The sequence below is a fragment of the Leopardus geoffroyi genome, chromosome C1 (assembly GCF_018350155.1).
Source record: "Leopardus geoffroyi isolate Oge1 chromosome C1, O.geoffroyi_Oge1_pat1.0, whole genome shotgun sequence".
NCBI classification, from domain to species: domain Eukaryota; kingdom Metazoa; phylum Chordata; class Mammalia; order Carnivora; family Felidae; genus Leopardus; species Leopardus geoffroyi.
Window position 1 is genome coordinate 46,560,906 of NC_059328.1, and position 19,844 is coordinate 46,580,749.

Consider the following 19,844-nt stretch of genomic DNA (forward strand, 5'->3'; position numbering starts at 1 on the left):
ATGGCAGAGAGAGGTAGCCTGCACTGCACTTGGGAGAGGGGCAGCAAGGAGAGACGGAATGAATGGCTTTGGGAGGCATTCAGGAGGTTACAGGGGCTGATGGCAGTGACTAATTCAGAACGCTGTTTTGAAGCTCAAAACGTCAAGGATGATGGCTCAATGATGGTTGCTGGGTTTTGAAGGATGACTAGGAGCTGGCCAAGTGAAGAGACAGGGTGAGAAGGATGACCCAGGTAGAAGGAGCAGGAGACACAGACGTCACAGAAGAGAGTCCTGGGATCTAAGGCTCAGTGTGGCTCAGGGTGGGAGGAGGCAGAGTGACACAGCAGGAGACAGGGAGCAAACAGCAGTGGGCTTGCGTGGCGTGCTGTCCCCTGTGGTACTGGGGTACTCTGTGCTGCTGGGGTTACACAATACATTCAAGGAGGAAGGAGGTACGACGAAGGGTTTGAAAAAAGCCTGACTCCTTAGAAGGGAACCAGTTAAAATGAGTCCCTGAACTAAGTCACCAATGAAACCTGAAATGAGTTTGTCTTCAGGGAATGACCACAATGAGTGATGTGCCCTGTAATAAATCCAAGGCCATGTGCTCAAAGAGACTACAGAAGTCTTTCCCCACCACACATCATACAACCTGACAGCCAGTCTTACACAAAGAACTGGACTTCTTGACCCAAAACGGTACTCCCTCCCAACACCTCAGCCCAAGAGCTTTATGGATCAGCCTCAGAGAAATTGACGTCATCTTTTAATTAAATCCTTGATTTTGAATTTCCAAAGCCCGCAAATCACAGGGTCAGTAGAGAACAATTAGCTCACCAAGATCCAAAACATTCTGCCAAGACAGAATGGTGCCATAAAGTTACATGATGTGGCTAATCTGTTTCCATGCCTTCCCCAACCAAAAAAAGAGTGTAGCCCCTGTCATTTTTTCAGATTCCTCAGCCCTCAGAAATGCTTTGGTGACCCGTTGCAACCCATACACACAGGGCACAGGGCACAGGGCAAACCCAAAGCACGCTTTCAGGGAAGACCCCACAGATACTAATATCCAGCAGCCCTAGTACTTTCTAGCTTATGCAGACAAACCGCCTGACTTAGGGCAAGTCTCCTGGCTTCCCTGAACATTATTTTCTCACGTGTTCCACGGGGTGATGTAAGATTTGGGTTCATTAGGGGCAATTTATCTACAATGGCTAGCATGCAGGAAGCACAAAATAAATGATATCTATTAATAAATGTTTGTGGCTTAACAACATGCTCCATTCTCCTTTGTATTCCCTGTTGACTTCTCTGTTATTATTGAAGCCAGCATTCATTTGAAGATGGTCCAATTCCTTTTTCTCAGGGATTCCCCCACGAGCCTCTGGAGAAGAGGGTACCTTCTACTTTTCTTTATGTTCTAGAGCACTAGGAGAAGTGCTGCCTCTTGGGGCTGGCAGCAGAACTGGGGGCTGGAAGGAAAGGGAAAGTTTCCTTTTCCTCAGTCTATGCACAGAGAATTGTGGCAGGTAGGGGCTGTAAATCATTCACTTGTGTAATCCTCATTGCAACACTTCAAGATAGGCATCATTATCCCCATTTTATAGAAGAAGTTGAGGCTCAGAAAGATAAATAGCTAGAAGCACCTGGGTGGCTCAGTCAATTAAGCATCCGACTTCAGCTCAGGTCATGATCTCCTGGTCCACGGGTTCAAGCCCGGCATCAGGCTCTGTGCTGACAGCATGGAGCCTGGAGCCTGCTTCGGATTCTATGTCTTTCTCTCTGCCCCTCCCCTGCTAGCTCTTTCTCTCTCTCAAAAATAAGTGAACATTAAAAAAAAAGAAAGAAAGGTAAAGTAGCTAGCCGGAGATACACAAGTCGAAACCGTGAAATCTTAAAATCAAACTTACTATCATCTAATTCTAAAGCATGACCTCTTCCAGGAGTCTTCAGTGTAAAGAGGGAGCAAACATACCAAGAAGTTAGTCCTAAGAAGGTAGGTTGTCTGCAATCTGAGGAGCTGGAGGAACACCAGCCCAGGGACCCGTTCCTGGGTTCCAGCCCCAACTCTGCTCCTGAGTAACCAAGTGGAAGTCAGCAACTCCTTCTGATGAGAGCTCATCTGTGAGCAAGAGGTTCCGACTAGCCCCCAAATGCTAACTCCTAAAAACCTTTCATGTTCTTCGATTTCTAGAGAACTTTCTCATGTTTCAGTGTATAGAGACTTCTAGAATATTGTGGCCTTTGTGTTTATTAAGATGAAAATTCACTCGCTTTTGGTAAGGCATGAAAAGAGTTTAGTAAGAAAGAATTTTCTTAATTATGATGAGCACACAATATTTTACTTTTTTCTAAAATTTTTTTAACCTTTCTTCATTTTTGAGAGACAGAGAGAGACAGAGTACGAGCAGGGAAGGGGCAGAGAGAGAGGGAGACACAGAATCTGAAGCAGGCTCCAGGCTCTGAGCTGTCAGCACAGAGCCCGACGTGGGGCTCCAACTCACAAACTGTGAGATCACGACCTGAGCCGAAGTCAGATGCTCAACCGACTGAGCCACCCAGGTGCCCCGAGCACACAATATTTTAAATAACAAATAGAAATTCGGGGTAAAAACAGAACATACATTTTATGAATAGTTGTAGGCTGAGAATGAATACAAGTAGCCAAGTAGGGAAAAATATATCTTTTTAAGAAAGGATGAGACCTCTAAAAACCAGAAGGACCTTCTTGAGGTAGAAGTTCTTTGACTACAGGAACCAGCTGCAGTCAGTCTACTTTCCAGATATTTCTCTCTCCTCACAGAACACAGCACAGGCAGGGTTCACAGCTGGAGCTGGATAAATACTTGTGGACAAAAAACCTAATTAATTAATTACTGCTTCATCTAGGTTTCAGACTTGGTCGAGCAAATATAATTTCACATCCGTTTGGTGCCTGAAGAAACAGAAGCTGGAAAAGTGGAAGTGCCCCGAGGCAGTGGAAGGATGTAGAGCGGCAGGCCTGAGGTGCAAGCCCAGGCCCAGTGTCCTGACAGACTGCGGGCAGCTTTGCCACAGGACAAGAGCAGCAGGCAGAGGCGATGAAACAGCAGCTCTGCACCACAGGCTTGATCAAGAGAATTTTGTAAAAAATTGAGTCCTTGGGGCGCCTGGGTGGCTCAGTCGGTTGAGCGTCTGACTTCGGCTCAGGTCATAATCTCGCGGTCTGTGAGTTCGAGCCCCTCATCGGGCTCTGTGCTGACAGCTCAGAGCCTGGAACCTGCTTCAGATTCTGTGTCTCCGTCTCTCTCTGCCCCTCCCCCGCTCATACCCTGTGTTTCTCTCTCTCTCTCAAAAATAAATAAAACATTACAAAAAAAATTAAGTCCTAAGGATCCGATCAGATGATGGATATGGTGGCACTTTATAAGCTCCTAATTGGTAAGCCAGGGTTAGCAGGATATTTTCTGGAGGTAACTGCGTAGTCGAGGGATTAGACCCGGAGTATGGCATCACTGAAACCATTCCTTAACCAGAATTTTCTAAGAACCCTCCTGAGAGTTCACACTTAGGCATACAGCCATGGTTCAAACTCAGCTTGAGGTGGCTCCAAAGCTAAGGTATCTGCCATAGGACAACCAACTTCTCCTAGACTCCTCAGGGCTTTGATTGCTGTGGCCAAATCTTTCAAGGAGGAAATAAGGTAGCATTTTGTTGTTGTTGTTTTGTTAACTAATGGTCCTTGGATTTAACTCTCATATAAATATAAGGAAAGCGAATAAGTTTATTTCCACATGTTTCTAGAGGATCAGAAGACAGTGCTGAACTGTGATCTCAGAAGGAAGAGGGCAGAAAAGCTAACACTGACCAGGCAGCTGCTATGTTGCAGATCCCTAGCTGGACCTTAACCCATGATATCTCCCTCCCCCTTCAGATGACATGTATTACACACACACACACACACACACACACACACACACACACACACTCTCTCTCTCTCTCTCTCTCTCTCTTAAAAACAGGATTCAGGGGCGCCTGGGTGGCGCAGTCGGTTAAGCGTCCGACTTCAGCCAGGTCACGATCTCGTGGTCCGTGAGTTCGAGCCCCGCGTCGGGCTCTGGGCTGATGGCTCAGAGCCTGGAGCCTGTTTCCGATTCTGTGTCTCCCCCTCTCTCTGCCCCTCCCCCGTTCATGCTCTGTCTCTCTCTGTCCCAAAAATAAATAAACGTTGAAAAAAAAAATTTTAAAAGGATTCAAAGAGGCTAAATAACGGATCTCTGGTTACACAGTAGAGAAGGAAAAGAGTCAGAATTTAAAACCAGGTCAGGCTCCAAAGTTAGTGCTCTTCCTACCACACTAAGCTACCAGACAGCGCCTACTGAAAAACTCTAGGCAATGCCCCCAGAAACATCTTCATGTGCTCGTCCTGGGACATATACCTTTACCACAGTCTTCTCCTGGGTGGCCTAATGCTGGGTTTACCCGTAACAAGAAGTGTGTCAACCGTTCTCCCCTTTGATGGCAGGTAACGAACCTGAAAATATACATTCTCGTCCTTCATCAAATTCCACTCCTGGAACAGGCACCGTTTGACAAGCTGTATGTGTAGTGACACAATCCAATAAAAATGAAACGAAGAAAACAACTTCATTTCTTACTACTTTCAAGCTTTCCCTTATTTGAATTGTGAATACTCCAGTTACATCTCATACATGGCCTGTGCAGAGATGCATTTTATGGTGAAATGTGCCCCTTTGTGACTTGTATTGGAAACGATCTGACTTCATTTCAACAGCCTGGGTTAAAGAACCAGGGTGGTAGGTTTGTGAGAAATTCTAAAGGGCCTCTTAACTTTCTTTATGCCACTCTCCCTCATGATAGATAACCCACATGGTCAGGTATTCTTTTTTAGGAAATAAAATATCTGCCCCAGGAACCATCTAAATCTTGCCAAAGGGGGAAAACTCTTCTAGCCTGTAATATCATGTAATAATCTGAGTAATGTCAAATAACACACAAAAAAATAATGTGAAATAAGAAAGCAGGATACGAAATTGTATGAACAGTATGATCTCAAACACATATCCTGAAAAGGCAGTTCAGAAGGAATTAATTTAGAATGAGAGCAGTTATTTTTGATTAATGGTAATATTCATGCTTACTTTGTTTCTTTTAATTTTCACTAATAAGCATATGCAGCTTTTAAAAAGTCAAATGAAATTACTAAAAAAAAAAAAAGAAAAACATACATTTTTCCAGAAAGAGGCTTAAATATTACTCAATTTCCTTAGCAACAAGAATCATTGTATGAAATTATAAACTTTAAAATACCAGGCAAAAAGATTGTTCAAGAAAAGAAAGTTATATGCCAATCATGCTGATGAATAGAGATATCAAAGTCCTAAGTTAAATATCAACAAATCAAATCCATATACAGAAAATAATACATCATGAACGAATAGTATTTACCTTAAAAATGAAGATTAGAAAAATGCAACAGTAAAATCTACCAAAATGTAAATTATGAGGAAAAATATGTAAATCATTTAAATAAATTTAGAAAAAGCATATGATAAAATTCAACCTGCAAATTCAGGATTTATAAAAAAAAAAATACTTCCTAGACAACGATACATGAATGAAAACTAATAAAAAAATCTCTAGTAAGAACTTAAATATCACACTTACATGAAACTTTAAAGCATTTCTATTAATTGAGGATCAAGTTAAGGATACCTACGATCACTAAATACTGTACTGACTGACCCAGCCAATGCAATAAGACAAGAAAAAGAATAATTACTTAAGGGTTACAGAGGAAGATAGAAACCTACTTAAAAGGCTATATGTTGCTTCCATGGAAAATCAAAGAGGAGTTGGAAGAATTAGTTAAAAAGTTTAGTAAACAGTATTATAATCAAGATTCAAGATCAATAAATAAACTGTTAATATTTCCTTTTCAAGTTCTACTTATTTTGATCCAGTCAGCAACATTTGCTTAATGGAATACTTAGTGTTCGACAGTGGAAACTGAAGAAGACAGAATAAATTAATCCTGTTACAGACACATTCTCTCTCTTTTTTAAATGTATGTATGTGCTTTCACGGTGCCTTGACTCAAATAAGTATATCAAGAATGCATATCGTTCATCACTGTTACATAACTACAAACAATTGTAAAATCTTACTTCAGGACAAATCAGCTATGTACTTTTTAAGATCCCCTTGTTCTAGAATGGGATAGGAGACAACAATATAATATAGATAATGAAGAGGATGAATATGAAGAAGAGGAAAATGAGGGGGAGAGAGTAGAAATGGGAGATGAGAAATAGAGAAAAGAGGGAAATGGAGAAAGATGACAGGGAAGAAAGGGGGCAAGAAGAAGTAAGGAGAGAAGGATAAAGGGGAAAGGGAAGGAACAAGAGAAAAGGAAGAGGAAAAAAAAAGTAAAGGTGATTTTTTGATCCTGTAATACACCAAGTACTATACTAAGTATTTAAATCACCTTATTTCAACCATTCTTCATAGTAAGCCTGTGAAGTTTATAATATTCTATCCTTATTATAGGAGAGAAAACGGAGGCTCAAAGAGGTTAAGTAATATTCTAAGGTCATACAGTTAGGAAGTGGCACAGCTAGAATTTGAATCCAACTCAGCCTGCCCAGACTCCATGGTATTGGCCACTCACTAGCAGATACTCCTTGCATATGTATCATGCTGATTTTAGAACCATGTAAGACATTAAGATGAGGAGGTTCTAAAAAGGTCACCTTCATGCTCTCATTCCAAATCTTCAACTGAGCCAATGTTCTGGAAACCTGAATCCTTTTCTTAGGATGCCCCTCGTTTTGCATGTTAAGATTAAGAATGAAAAGATACGCAGTAAGATACAATTCTTAATATATTAAGCATTCAAGAGCACAAGTTTCGTGGAAAGGTTAAATCTGAAGCAAAAATATAAGTTGTCAGTTTTCACTGAAAGAGCATTTGAATTCTAGTACGTATCATGGTCTGCAATATTCCCCCCACCCCCTTCCCATGTAGCAGTTCTCCCAAGACCTGTTTTCTCACCCACTTGCTTTCCTCCTATTATTCTCAGCCCATGATGCATAAAGGTTTACATTAAGTTTTAGAAAATAAAATAGACTACTTCCAAAATATCTGTGTTTCAAGTAAACATCCAAAGCAAAATTTACAATCCTTCCTGAGGTTTTGGCTGTCCAGGAGCTGCACATGTATTACATTTATGTCCTGTACTTCCTACAGAGTGTCAGACATGTGTCATCCCAAAACATGACCGGGCCGGCACAGCAGTGTCTCAAAACAAATCACTGCCTATACAAAGCAACTAAGTGCATCCCGGCTGGCAAGTCCGTATTGACAGATTTCAACACCCGAAAGAGAACTCTATTAATCCTCTTCCATGCAGCTCAGAAAATGGGGGAGAGAAAGAGCTGAAACCACAGGGAACAGGCATGCACACACACACACACACACACACACACACACACACACACACAGCATGAAGTTGCTTACACCTCATTTCAACCAGGAGACAAACACATTGAAAGGCATGGTCATAAAGCCATAGGGCCAAATTCCCCGGAAAACCTGAAAAGTGATAGAATTACTTTATGATCAACCTGTGCGTGCCAGTAGTCATTAAAAGATACGTACGTGACTCCTCTGGGTCAAGCACTTTCTAAGTGTTGGAGCTAAAGGGTGAATGAGAGGACCAGTTCTGAAGGAATATATAGTACAACTGAAAAAAACACAGGGCATTTTTAATAAAGTGAGATACTAACAAAGTGCCATTGCAGCAAAAACAAAATAAACCAACCCCATGTGGGGAGTAAGGTAAGTACTAACCTGAAGAATAAGAGGGAACCAGTCTAGGAAAAATTGGGCAGCAACATAAGTATTTCAGGCTGGATTAATCATCCAGTGGTTCTCCAAGTCTGGTCTCTAAAGCAACAGCATCAGTTGCTGTTGGGGAACTTGTTATAAAGGCTTGGGCCCTGCCTTAAACCTATTGAACCAAAAGCTCTGGGGATGAGACCGAGCAATCTGTGTTTTAACGAGCCTCCCAGGTGATTCTGGTGCTGCTAGAATTTGAGAACTTTGCAACAGTGAACTACAGTAGACACAATGCTTGGAGGGTAAACACGGTTGGATAGGGGGCAGGGTGCTAGGCAGAGATGTTGCTGGAAGGATGGAGAGAAGGGACATCAAAAAAGGTCTTTATATGTTATGAACATAATTTTGGGACTTTACCCAAGCAACAGGGGAAAGCCATTAAATATTATACTACAAGTACAGAAAACAGCAAATTAAGTTGGCAACCATTAAAAACCACATGCCATCATGAAGACAGTACTGTACATCATTCCAGAGACAAGGCACTGCACAGATCAACAGCCAGTTAGGAAGGAACAAATCAACCCTACCTTTCTTTCTGGAGTCTTTCTTGGCGCTGGTTTTCACAGCTACTTGAAGTTCTGTCTCAGTTGACATCCTACTAAATCCTTAGTCCACTTCACACAGATCCCGGGCCTCGGCCAGGCTCATGGAGGATTCCTCTCCAAGAGAACGACTCCTCCCTTCAGAAACAATGCCCCGAGCTGCACATTTCATTCACTCCTTCCGCGTGCTACAAATCAAGGAAGAGGACGTTCAGAATCATCACCCTTTTGAGGTTAAACAAAAATTAGTGGGAAGAGGGGAAATGAACAGTCAGATATACAAAAACAGGAAAATCGTGGTCTCCCTGTGCAAACTGCGCACACAATTTCATCAAGTCATTGGCGGGGTATGCAGCGAAGGGAATGAGAGGTCTATCTGAAAAACTGTCTCTCAAACTAGATACCTAACTCAAAGTAGATCTTTTAAAACTGGATTTTCAAGAAGGACAAAACCCAACTTCTTGTTTCCCATGTTTCTTGCTTTCAAGCACTAGATGCCACCCAGAAAATACAGCAAAGGCACATTTCCTGAGCAACCCCGGGGAGACATTTCCAACAATAGGGCACCCATCCATCAGCCAAGCTTGATCAGAGCCTTGGCAGCTAAAGCAGATCATAGGGAAGTGACCTGTGGTCTGTCCCTCACTGCCAGGCATCAGAGGGGACATGGAGTTGACATACAATTGGGCTCCAAGGGTAAGGTGACAAATGGGGCCGAGAAACTTTCCAGCAAGCCAATTTTTATGTCAGCTTTTTCCTGGGCTATAAGAGCAGACAAGCATTTAATGTGAGGAGAAAAAGAAAAGAATCAGGCAGCCACACAGTCCCTTCATTCTTTCTTTAATAAATATGCATTGCACACTACTAGGTACTATTAAGTCCCGACACTGTGCTGGGAAGAGATAATAATGATAATAATGATAATACAACCACTTCAATTACAGCTAGTATTTACTATGCACTTACTATACACTATGCCCTTAGCTACTGCTTCACATACATTATCTCATTTGATTTCATTTAAATTGAATGAATGTATTTCCTGTGTCAAGTCAACAGTCTTTCCCGGTGACTATCTATCGGATAGCTATATGTGAGAGTTCAGCTGAAAATAAACATTTCACTAGTTATCCATTTTTAAAGAAAATTAAGATAAAGCTACTAGAAATGGATCTTTAAACCGTGCAGCCAATTCTTAGCTCATCCCACTTGGCTAGAATGCTTGAATCCAGAAAGGCTGACCCTGAATGCCAGTTTCTGTTCAAAAAGAGTAGTAAAATGAACCTCTTAATCATGACAACTAAAGACGGCTTAACTAGAAGATCTAATATAAAAGTCACATAAAATATGGTACGGTTTATGTCCTCTAGATTCATCCATGTTGTCACAAATTGCAAGACATGATTATGCTATGTGAAGTAAGTCAGAGAAATACAAATACCATACGATTTCACTGATACCTGGAATTCAACAAAATAAACGAAGGAGAGACAGACAAATACACTTTTATACACAGAGAATAAACTCGGGGTTGCCAGAGGGGAGGGGGATGGCGGATGGGTAAAATCGGAAAAGAGGATTAAGAACACACTTCTCGTGATGAGCACTGAGTAATGCATAGAGATGGAATCATTATATTGTGCACCTGAAGCTAATAGAACACTGTGTTAATTATACCTGGATGAAAAAAAACAACAACAATGAAATAAGTAAAATTAGAGTAAGGCTCGATAATGGGGAAATTCCCACCTTATCCAAAGATACTTGGTTTGTTTATTTGTTAACAACCTATCTACTTAAAAAAACAAAAAAACACTGGCCCTGACTGAAAGGAGTCTGAGGTACAGGATACAAAGCCACAACCAAGGAAAATGGAAAACTGTCTTCCTAGAATGGGGTCCATAAAATCATACACAGAAAATGAGAACTTTTCCTGCTACCTTTGTGCCATCTATGTGGACCACACCACTAGCCCTCACGCCCTTTCTTACCTCTCTCCCGACAAAAGACAATGCTCCAAGGGAGCTGACAGAGCCACACACCTTCATCACTCATGGACATAATTCGTTTTATTAATAATACTTATCATTTCACTGCAATAAATATCTACTTAGAACGTACCATGGGCCAAGTGCAAATGCTGGCTCATTCGCGTCACAAGACATCAACTGTGCAACCACACTGGCTAAGAGTACAGATTATTTCTGTCCTCAAAGATACTCAGAGGAGCAGAGATGTTAGTCATGTAAGGGACTGTAATACACACAACCAGAACTAAAACAAATACCAGGTGTACTGGAGAACAAAGGAGCAAGCATTCACCTTTTCTTGGAAGAGTCAATGAGACCTCTCAGAGGAGGAGCCCTATACTGTGCTGTCTTGAAGAATAATTCTTATATCAAGTGGATAACAAGAGGAAGGACCAAGGGGCACTCAATAAATACATATATAAAAAATAAATGAATGGTAGTTTCAGGCAAAAGGACCAGCTGTGCGAAGTCAAGGAGACTTGACATCAACAGCCTAACTGACAAAAGGAGACATAAGTCTAGTAGGGAGGTGACGTACTTTCACATTTTCCCAATTTTTCCTTGTGCTGTTACTTTCCTAGGGACTCTTTCTTCTCGAGTCTGCCTTGACATTCTATTGACCCCTCAAGGTTCAGTTCAAAGAAGTATCTTAGGCAGAAAGGTTTTCCAATCTCTCGATTACATAGAATCTCTCCGTACTTCTATTATGATCTGCTTTTTGGCAAGCTGCCTAGTTTCAGCCACTTACCATCAAGGTCATATTGAGGAAGTTACCAACCCTTCTTGGCCTCAGTTTCTATATGTGTACAATGGGGGTAACAGTGTCAACTTCATGGAGTGGCTGCGGAAATTAAGTGTGAACACACACATCACATGTTTGGAAGAGGGTCTGCCACATCTCCTGGAAAACATGCAGTAAATGTGAGGCGCTAATAATTTCCTGTGTTAACTGCTCAAGGTCATATGGGGGTATGTGACTACAAGTCCATACTATTATCCTCCCTTGATAGAATAGGAAACTAAGGCAGGTTAAGTCTGCTCTGTAAAGACACCGCAGGAAGAGATAGAATCTATCTCTTGTCTGTCGTGCTTGTTTTGCACACGGTAGGTATCGAACACATAAATAATATAAGGAGCTGAAATATATAGATTTTACACAATTCCAAGCACTCTTAAAAGTCTGTATATAAGACTGGTTAGGAACTGGGCCATTCTTTCCCCTTCAACTTTGTATAAAAAGCACAACATAGCACCTCTCCCTATTCTGTGGGAACTTCCAGCACCGCTTGTTTGACAAAACTGTGACTGTGTTCAAGTGTTATAAAGCATTACTTGTGGATTTCTGAAGTACATCCCGTTATCAATAATGAGAGGAAACCGACATCATTTCAAATAAAAACTTAAATACGGAAGCTGCAGCATGGAGAGACCATACCATGGCCCAGACTCTGGCATCCCCTTTAATTTTCCAAAAGCCAGAGGTTTGGAATATGCTGTGAAGTAACTCCAAATTATTTAGGAAATTCAGTTCTTTGTAATTAAGGAGATTAAAGTCCCCCAGGGCCAGAAACCACGTGACAACTCAAATCATTTTCCCCCAGTAAAAGCTGAGGGACCCTATCAGTTAAATTCAGGCTCGCCTAGAATTTTGAAATGCTTCAATAATGTTTCTTTGCTCCACACAATCTGCAGTAATTTAATATTCCTGAAGTGTGTCAGGTTTTTTATAATGAGCTCTTCAAATCTAAATGTGAATTATGTAACATTCCACTACAGACGTTCTGTCTAGTGAACTGCTTCTAAATGTAAAATTCCGTGTTCAGTGATCGGGGGGGTGGGGGGGGGGTTGCAGTTTGGGGAGGCACAAAAACACCAAACCACGAAGCAGAGAAAACAGAAAGGCCTTTAAAAAACAACAAAAAAAAAAAACACAAAACACACACAATCAAGCACAAAGGTTTGAGCAGCTACAACAGAGCAGCACAATAAAACAACTCCTATAACACAAATTCACGCTTTCTCTCCCCCCACCCACCCAGCTCATATGATCCTACAGTAGAATAGCTAACGTTTATGAGGCCCCACTATTTGCCGGTACTATGCTATGAACTTCCTTTACTGAATCTTTCAACCACTTGAAGAGTTAGATATTATTTTTTGAAGTTTTTAATGTTTTATTTATTTTTTAGAGAGAGAGAAAGAGTAGGGAAAGGAGAGAGAGAGAGACACACACACAGAATCCGAAGCAGCCTCCAGGCTCTGAGCTGTCAGCACAGAGCCTGATGCAGGGCTCGAACTCATAAACCGTGAGATCGTGCCCTGAGCCGAAGTCGGACACTTACCTGAGCTACCCAGGTGCCCCAAGAGTTAGATATTATTATTAATTTTCATTTAACAAATAAAGAAAAGCAGAAACCAGTTTAGTAGCTTGTCCATGGTCACATGGCTATTAAGGGGCACAGCACAGGGCAGGGTATAAACTACTCTCTTTCTCCCTTCATTTAGAATACTCCTAGATGCCCATCAGCTGGTGAGAGGATGTAACAAAATGTGGAATATCCATACAAAGGAGTACTAGTTCAGCCATTTAAAAGAATGAGGTACTGATACATACTACAACACAGATGAACCTTGAAAATATCATGCCAAGTAAAAGAAAACACAAAAGTTCACACTGTTTGATTCCATTTATATGAACTATGCAAAATAGATACATCCAGAGATGGAAAGTGGATCTGTGCTTGCCAAGCACTGAGGGAAGCAGGGAAAGAGAAGCACATGCTTCGTGGGTACAGGGTCTCCTTGGGGGGCGATAAGAGGTGGTGGCTGCACAACACCATAAATGTAATAAATACCACTGAATTGTACACGTTAAAATGTTTAATTTTATTTTATGTGAATTTCCCCCAAATCAAACAAGACCAAAACAAAATAACCTCCAAGCCAGGTCCCACAACCAGATGGAAGCCTTTGTGATATGCTAAGAACACTGCAAATTTCAGTCTATAAGGATAACCCAGGGGCGCCTGGGTGGCTCAGTCAGTTAGGCGTCTGACTTTTTTTTTTTTTTTTTTTAATTTTTTTTTTCAACGTTTATTTATTTTTGGGACAGAGAGAGACAGAGCATGAACGGGGGAGGGGCAGAGAGAGAGGGAGACACAGAATCGGAAACAGGCTCCAGGCTCTGAGCCATCAGCCCAGAGCCCGACGCGGGGCTCGAACTCACGGACCGCGAGATCGTGACCTGGCTGAAGTCGGACGCTTAACCGACTGCGCCACCCAGGCGCCCCATGACCTGGGCATTTTAATCAGCTTTATCCAAACTATAAAGCACCCAAAACAGGCCATTTATTAACAAGGTGCAAAAGTTTCCATTGGGACAGATGAGGAGCCTGTTTCCTCATCAGTAAAATGGAAAGACCATCACCAAGTATGTAACATGTGGAAGATCAATGAGCAGTCAGGGCAGCAGGTGGGAAGATCTGGGCAGTCAGGAAAAGAGACATAAATCTGCTTGTCTTCACATAAAGAAACACAGGACCAACAAGGCAGAGCACAGAGACATTGTTTTGTTAGGTGGGGAAATCAGGGTGGTGACGAGGTGACTGGGTAGAAAGTTATGGCAGAGGGTGATACCTCTCAGAGTACAGCTTTCTGCATAATCTCCCCATTTGGAAGCTATCGTTCTACATACCTGAAAAAATAAATGAGCAGGCGTAAGAAGTAGGGGGAAGGCTACGACTGGAAGTGGATTGAGACAAATTAATCCAACTGTATCTCACATGAACATCACAAACACAGTTGCTGAAGGGGTGAGAGAAAGAACTAATCCAAATAATTTATGAACACAGAATCTGACGGTTTACATTCAGTCTTGGGCAGGAGTGTAGCAGGAGGAGCTTCAAAAAAAACCCCGAAGTAGCCTTTTTGTTGTTGTTGTTAGTGTTATGGGCCAAGCAATTGCAAAACTATTTTAGATGTATTACAGGATTGGACAAAGGGAGAAAGGTTTAGATGTTCTTGGGAGCCAAGTTCTCGCTATAAAAGAGAAGACATTAAATTATGGAAAGGGGGAAGCTAGGAAAGAATACTGTAGGGATAGACTGGAAATTGGTGATTTCCAGCAAACTCATGATTTATAAAATATACATGCATCTGTATATGTACGTACACATACATGCATTTATATAAATATATTTCCTAGCTCTGTCCACTGAACGGGCCTAGAAGCAAAGAGACCCAAGTGACAACGTGGTACTTAATACCTAGATGTTGGTTTTTTACTACCATTCTCCAGTAAAAAGACCCAGGGATTCTTAGAGAAATGGGTGATGGCAGAGCTAGGGCAGGACAGGTGTAAGATGAGCCTGAAATATCTTGTTATTCTATCAAGTAAGGAAGGGCTCAAGAAAAACACAAACAATGGGTTTATGTCACGAGGATACAGAAGCCATCTTGGAGGTGCGATCATTGGCCTAATCTGGAATAATTTTAACACCAATGTAATTTAAGGATGGTAATAAATAATACACCACTGGAAAAAAAAAACACTCCATGAATCCATAGTGATAACAGATAAAAGGAAGAAGGAAAGGCTGTCTTGCTTACAGAAGAACAGGTACTGCCTGGGATATACAGAGGGAGTGTGGAGCATAAAAATCAACATTCTGCAACCATCAGAATAAATCTTAGTTAGGCAAGAATCATCCATAAATGCTAAATCCAGGGAAACTTTTGAGGAGAAAACATTTGTACGTCTTCAAGCATCTTCCCACCTACCTCTTATACTTGTGTGACTGATGATACAATGAGAAATTGAACAACACCTCAATTAGGTTATTAACATTAACATTAACAAACAGGGGCAGATGGAGATCATGTAATGCCCTCACTAGAATACATCACTACCATGTAGTATTCTGGCCAGGAATCCAATCAGATCATGTATTTAAAAATGAAGGGGGGAGGAGACTGTATCCTTCAAAAATATAGTAATAAAAGACAAAGAGAAGCTGGGGAAATATTTTATTTTATTTTATTTTTTTACATTTATTTATTTTGAGAGACAGAGAAACAGAGCACATGTGGGGAGGGACAGAGAGAAGGGAGACAGAATCCAAAGCTCGCTCCAGGCTCTGAGCTGTCAACAGGGAGCCCAATGGGGGGCTCAAACTGACAAACCGTGAGATCATGACCTGAGCCAAAAGTCGGACGCTTAACCAACTGAGCCACCCAGGCGCCCCGGGAAATATTTTAAAAGAAACGAAACAGATACAACAACTAAATGTAACACCTGTATAGGATCCTGTACTAGAGCGAAAAGAAATATTACAAAAGGGATTACTAGATCAACAGACACGTTTGAATATAAATGACGTATTAAGTAAAAATAGTGTATCAATGTTATATTTATTCAATTTGATAATTTTCCTATGGTTATGTAAGGGAATATCTGAATTCTTAGGAAAAAGGGCTAAGATATGTGTACCTTGCCTTCAAATGATTCAGGAAAAAAATCACATACATGTATGTATGTACATATGAGCATATGTGTGTGTATGTGTGTATCCATACACATAGAGAATACACAAATAATAAAACCAATGGGATAAAATATTAGCAGTAAGTGAATCTAAGTAAAGGGTATAGGACAGTTTTTATGTATTTTTTATACCTTTTCCTGTCATTTTGAGATTATTCCTAATTTTAAAAAATTCTAAAAAACCAGCTCAGGGGCGCCTGGGTGGTGCAGTCGGTTAAGCGTCTGACTTCAGCCAGGTCACGATCTCGCGGTCCGTGAGTTCGAGCCCCGCGTCAGGCTCTGGGCTGATGGCTCAGAGCCTGGAGCCTGTTTCCAATTCTGTGTCTCCCTCTCTCTCTGCCCCTCCCCCGTTCATGCTCTGTCTCTCTCTGTCCCAAAAATAAATAAATGTTGAAAAAAAAAAAAAAAAAAAAAAAACAGCTCAGACCCCGCCCATAAAGGTGTGCAACAAAGCCAGTTCTGGCCTCTCTTTTAAGTTCAAACGCACTCCAGCTCCCTAGATGGCATGCTTTCCAATTCCCAAGGCTAACTGAGGTTAAAATTAGTTTATGGCTGTCAGTTCTTATTACAGATTCCAACTTTACCCTGTATCTGCCTGACTTGGCGGAAGCCTCTGGAATGCAGTTGTTTTGAGCGGCTCTTTTTCTTCCTGAGCTCTGGGCATCCTCTCTATACTATGCCTCTATGCCATATGTGGCCACCAAGACTTTTCATCTACCTGACCCCCAGGTCACTGCAAACTCCTTCATTATGCAGCCGAAGCTAGCCCTTCCCGAATCCTCTCCCTCTCCATCCGTGAGGCTATAGACTTAGCCTGTCAAACCTTTTTCTATTTTTCAAACATGTCAAGGACTCCCTGATCTGATCTAGCCCATTTGGAAAATGCCTAAAGTCTGCTCATTCTGCACATTTGTTCTTTTCAGAGCCAATAAAATAGGAAAGAGTGAGGTTTTGCTGGAAGCCAAAGGCAGTATTTATTTGAAGCTGCTGGAGGCATCAGAAGTACAAGTGGTCTAGGAGATTCAACAGAAGCCTACTCAAGGAGACCACCTCTGTCACTACTGGAAAAGACCACCATCCCCACAGCACACACAGCTACCACCTGTGCTGACCACAGAGTTCAAGAAAAATAATACTCTGGCTTGAAACTCTGAAGGCCACAAAGTTCATGGATCGACAGCCCGACTGTTGACCCACCAGAGGCTGTTTTGCCCTAACGGTGTGTGTTAAGAGAGGGGAGAAAAACCAGAGGTGGGGGACATCTCTTTATGTCTTCATTATGTTGTCTGGTGATTATGTTTACTCCGCATTGTGAAAAAATAGAAAAGGAAAGGAACCTCAACTTGCAGAGAGCATTATAGGAAGTCATTCTAACAATACAAGCGAATAAATGAGGAAAACTGGAGTGACAGGAAACAAATAATTGGAAATAAAGGCGAAGGTGGAAACAAGGATAGGGCACCAAAAAAAAAAAAAAGCCGTATAGTTGTAGGAGAGAGGCTATAATGGTGCCTACAAGATTCCTAGAGGCCAAAGCAAAGAAGGAAATGTGATCAGTTATACGTTTCACAAGGTTGATGCTCAAATAAAGCCTGCCCCCCTCCCCCACTCTGAACCAGAACTAGAGAATGAAAAAGACCCATAAGCTTTCATAAAAGCAACACTGCGTGTTGTCACGGACATTAGCATCAGCACTGTCTCTACAAAAACTCTAACAGGGAATTTTCAATGTAAACTTTTAATTTACACTGAGAACACAATACTAAAGCATAATTTAGTAGTAAGAGTTTTAAAGAGAGTGATAACAATGTGACCCAAGTCATTTTAAATTCTCTATGCATAAAGCATGCTTTCTTTTTCTTTCTTTTTTTTTTTTTTTTAACTGAAGAGAAAAATAAGTGGGATTTTGCTATACAGCTATCTGGTGGTTTGACTGTCTAAGGTAAAACCTGGAATTAAAAAGGAGCCTGGGTCACTCAGTCGGTGAAGCACCCAACTTCAGCTCAGGTCATGATCTCACAGTTCGTGGGTTTGAGCCCCACGTCAGGCTCTGTACTAACAGTGTAGAGCCTGGAGCCTGCTTCAGATTCTGTGTCTCCCTCTCTCTCTGCTCCTCCCCCACTCGTGCTTATTCACTCACACTCTCTCTCAAAAATAAGCATTAAAAGAAAATCTGCAATTAAAGAAAAACAATATAAATGGTTTATCAGTTTACTCATCTGTAAAATGGGATGATGCTGGATATCACTTAAAGAATTAGGTGAATGGGAATACATGAAAGCTAAGCAAAAGCTCTTTTGGGAAAATAAAAGTGCTATGTTTCAGAAGGCAAACACTGTTATTCAGGTATTGGTCAACCTTCAGCAGGGGGATAACAGGAGGCACAAAATGTGTTTCTTTAATCAAATTCAAAGCTAACAAATGTCAGAACCAGGTTTCATCAAAATTAAAGGAATTTATGTGACAGCAACAAAGCATACTTACAAACATTTCATTTAACTAATGGATCACACAGTTTCATTAAGTATTTATTGCAGCATGAAAATTCATTACAATAAACTCTTAAGAGTATCAGAAAAAAAACCAAATGTATAAACCTAAAATGATTCCATTAGTGTTTTTAATACTTGGGGCCCCATGTCTACCCAACCTTCTAAAACTCCCACCTCTGATTCTACACAAAGGTTATCAGTAGGTAAAAAGAACCTAAAGCAGTCAGCTGTCCCAGGGGCTGGGCTAGAATCCCGCCTGACTCTACCACTAACTGTCTATACAACCCTAGGCACTTAAGCGACTTGACTATTCTGAGCCTCAATTTCTTCATCTGTAAAATGGGTATCCGGTAGACCCCATAGTGTTCAAACCAGGGAATATGCAGCCCAGAGAGTGCTCCAGAAAATCCACGGGAGTGAAAGAAGCAAACCGTGCAATGTCTACTCATAACCATTTCTATCTAAAATGGGGGAAACAGTCTATTACTTAAATATGCAGATTGTATGTACTTGCGTGTAAACCGATATGTAAGAATTTATACACTGGTACAGGGTGCAGGCTTCAAAAAGTATTCACTGATGGGTGGTAATGACTGGCAGGTGACAGGGGGCCCCCAGTGGTTTAGCTGGGGGGGGGGGGGTGACTGACACAGTTCAGGTGTTTTCAAGATGATGCTAGCCCAGGAATCAGGCCAGGAGTGGAGGCCAGTGACCCTGGAGGCAGGAAAGCAAGCTGGGAAAGCCTGCATCAATGGAGCTGGTACGTTTAAAAGCTTATGCCCTTCACGTTTCCTTCCCAAATATGTTGTAGGCAAATGAATCTTCAGAAAAAGAAGTAAAGAAGCAAACACCTTCAGCACACAGCCATTAAATCAGTTTCTATAAATCAACTCAACTCAACACACACTTCCTAAGCACCTACTCTGTGCACTGCAGCCCCAGTGCTAAATGGGGTGGGGGGGGCAGAGAAACACACCCTTCCGAGGGCAGGGCGCCTTCATCGTGGGCGTTTCAGCCAGGATGCTGTTCCTTACTTTAGCCCCACCAGCCAAATGGGGAGGGGGACCACACTGTTTCTTCGCTCTTCACAAACTGAATGCTCTCCACTATCATCCCCGTCCCCTCCACTGTGTGTGTCTGAGTAACATGGAACTATTGCTATTCCCTGGGGTCCTGCAGGAAGAAAAGACAAGTTTTTAATGAGGCCCTCCCAGCTGAGGGGATCTTAAATAAACAAATGCCGCATTTGGCAGCTTCACCTGCTGATTTACCTGAAATATACACTGCCATTGTTTACTCTCCTTTACACAAGCTACATTTCATTACCTTCAAAGTTGACAGTGGGAAAGACAGC

At 41.6% G+C, this 19,844-nt stretch overlaps 1 protein-coding gene across 22 annotated transcripts in view; it reads right to left on the reverse strand.

The window, feature by feature from the left end:
* DAB1 (DAB adaptor protein 1) overlaps positions 1–19,844 on the reverse strand; it is a 1,138,859-nt gene that overhangs the window by 276,107 nt on the left and 842,908 nt on the right. For all 22 annotated transcript variants that reach the window (XM_045477573.1, XM_045477565.1, XM_045477561.1 and 19 more), the window contains one exon: positions 8,412–8,614. In XM_045477573.1, the coding sequence (XP_045333529.1) occupies positions 8,412–8,478 (67 nt within the window). In that variant the 5' untranslated portion in view covers positions 8,479–8,614. The remainder of the gene's footprint in view (positions 1–8,411; positions 8,615–19,844) is intronic.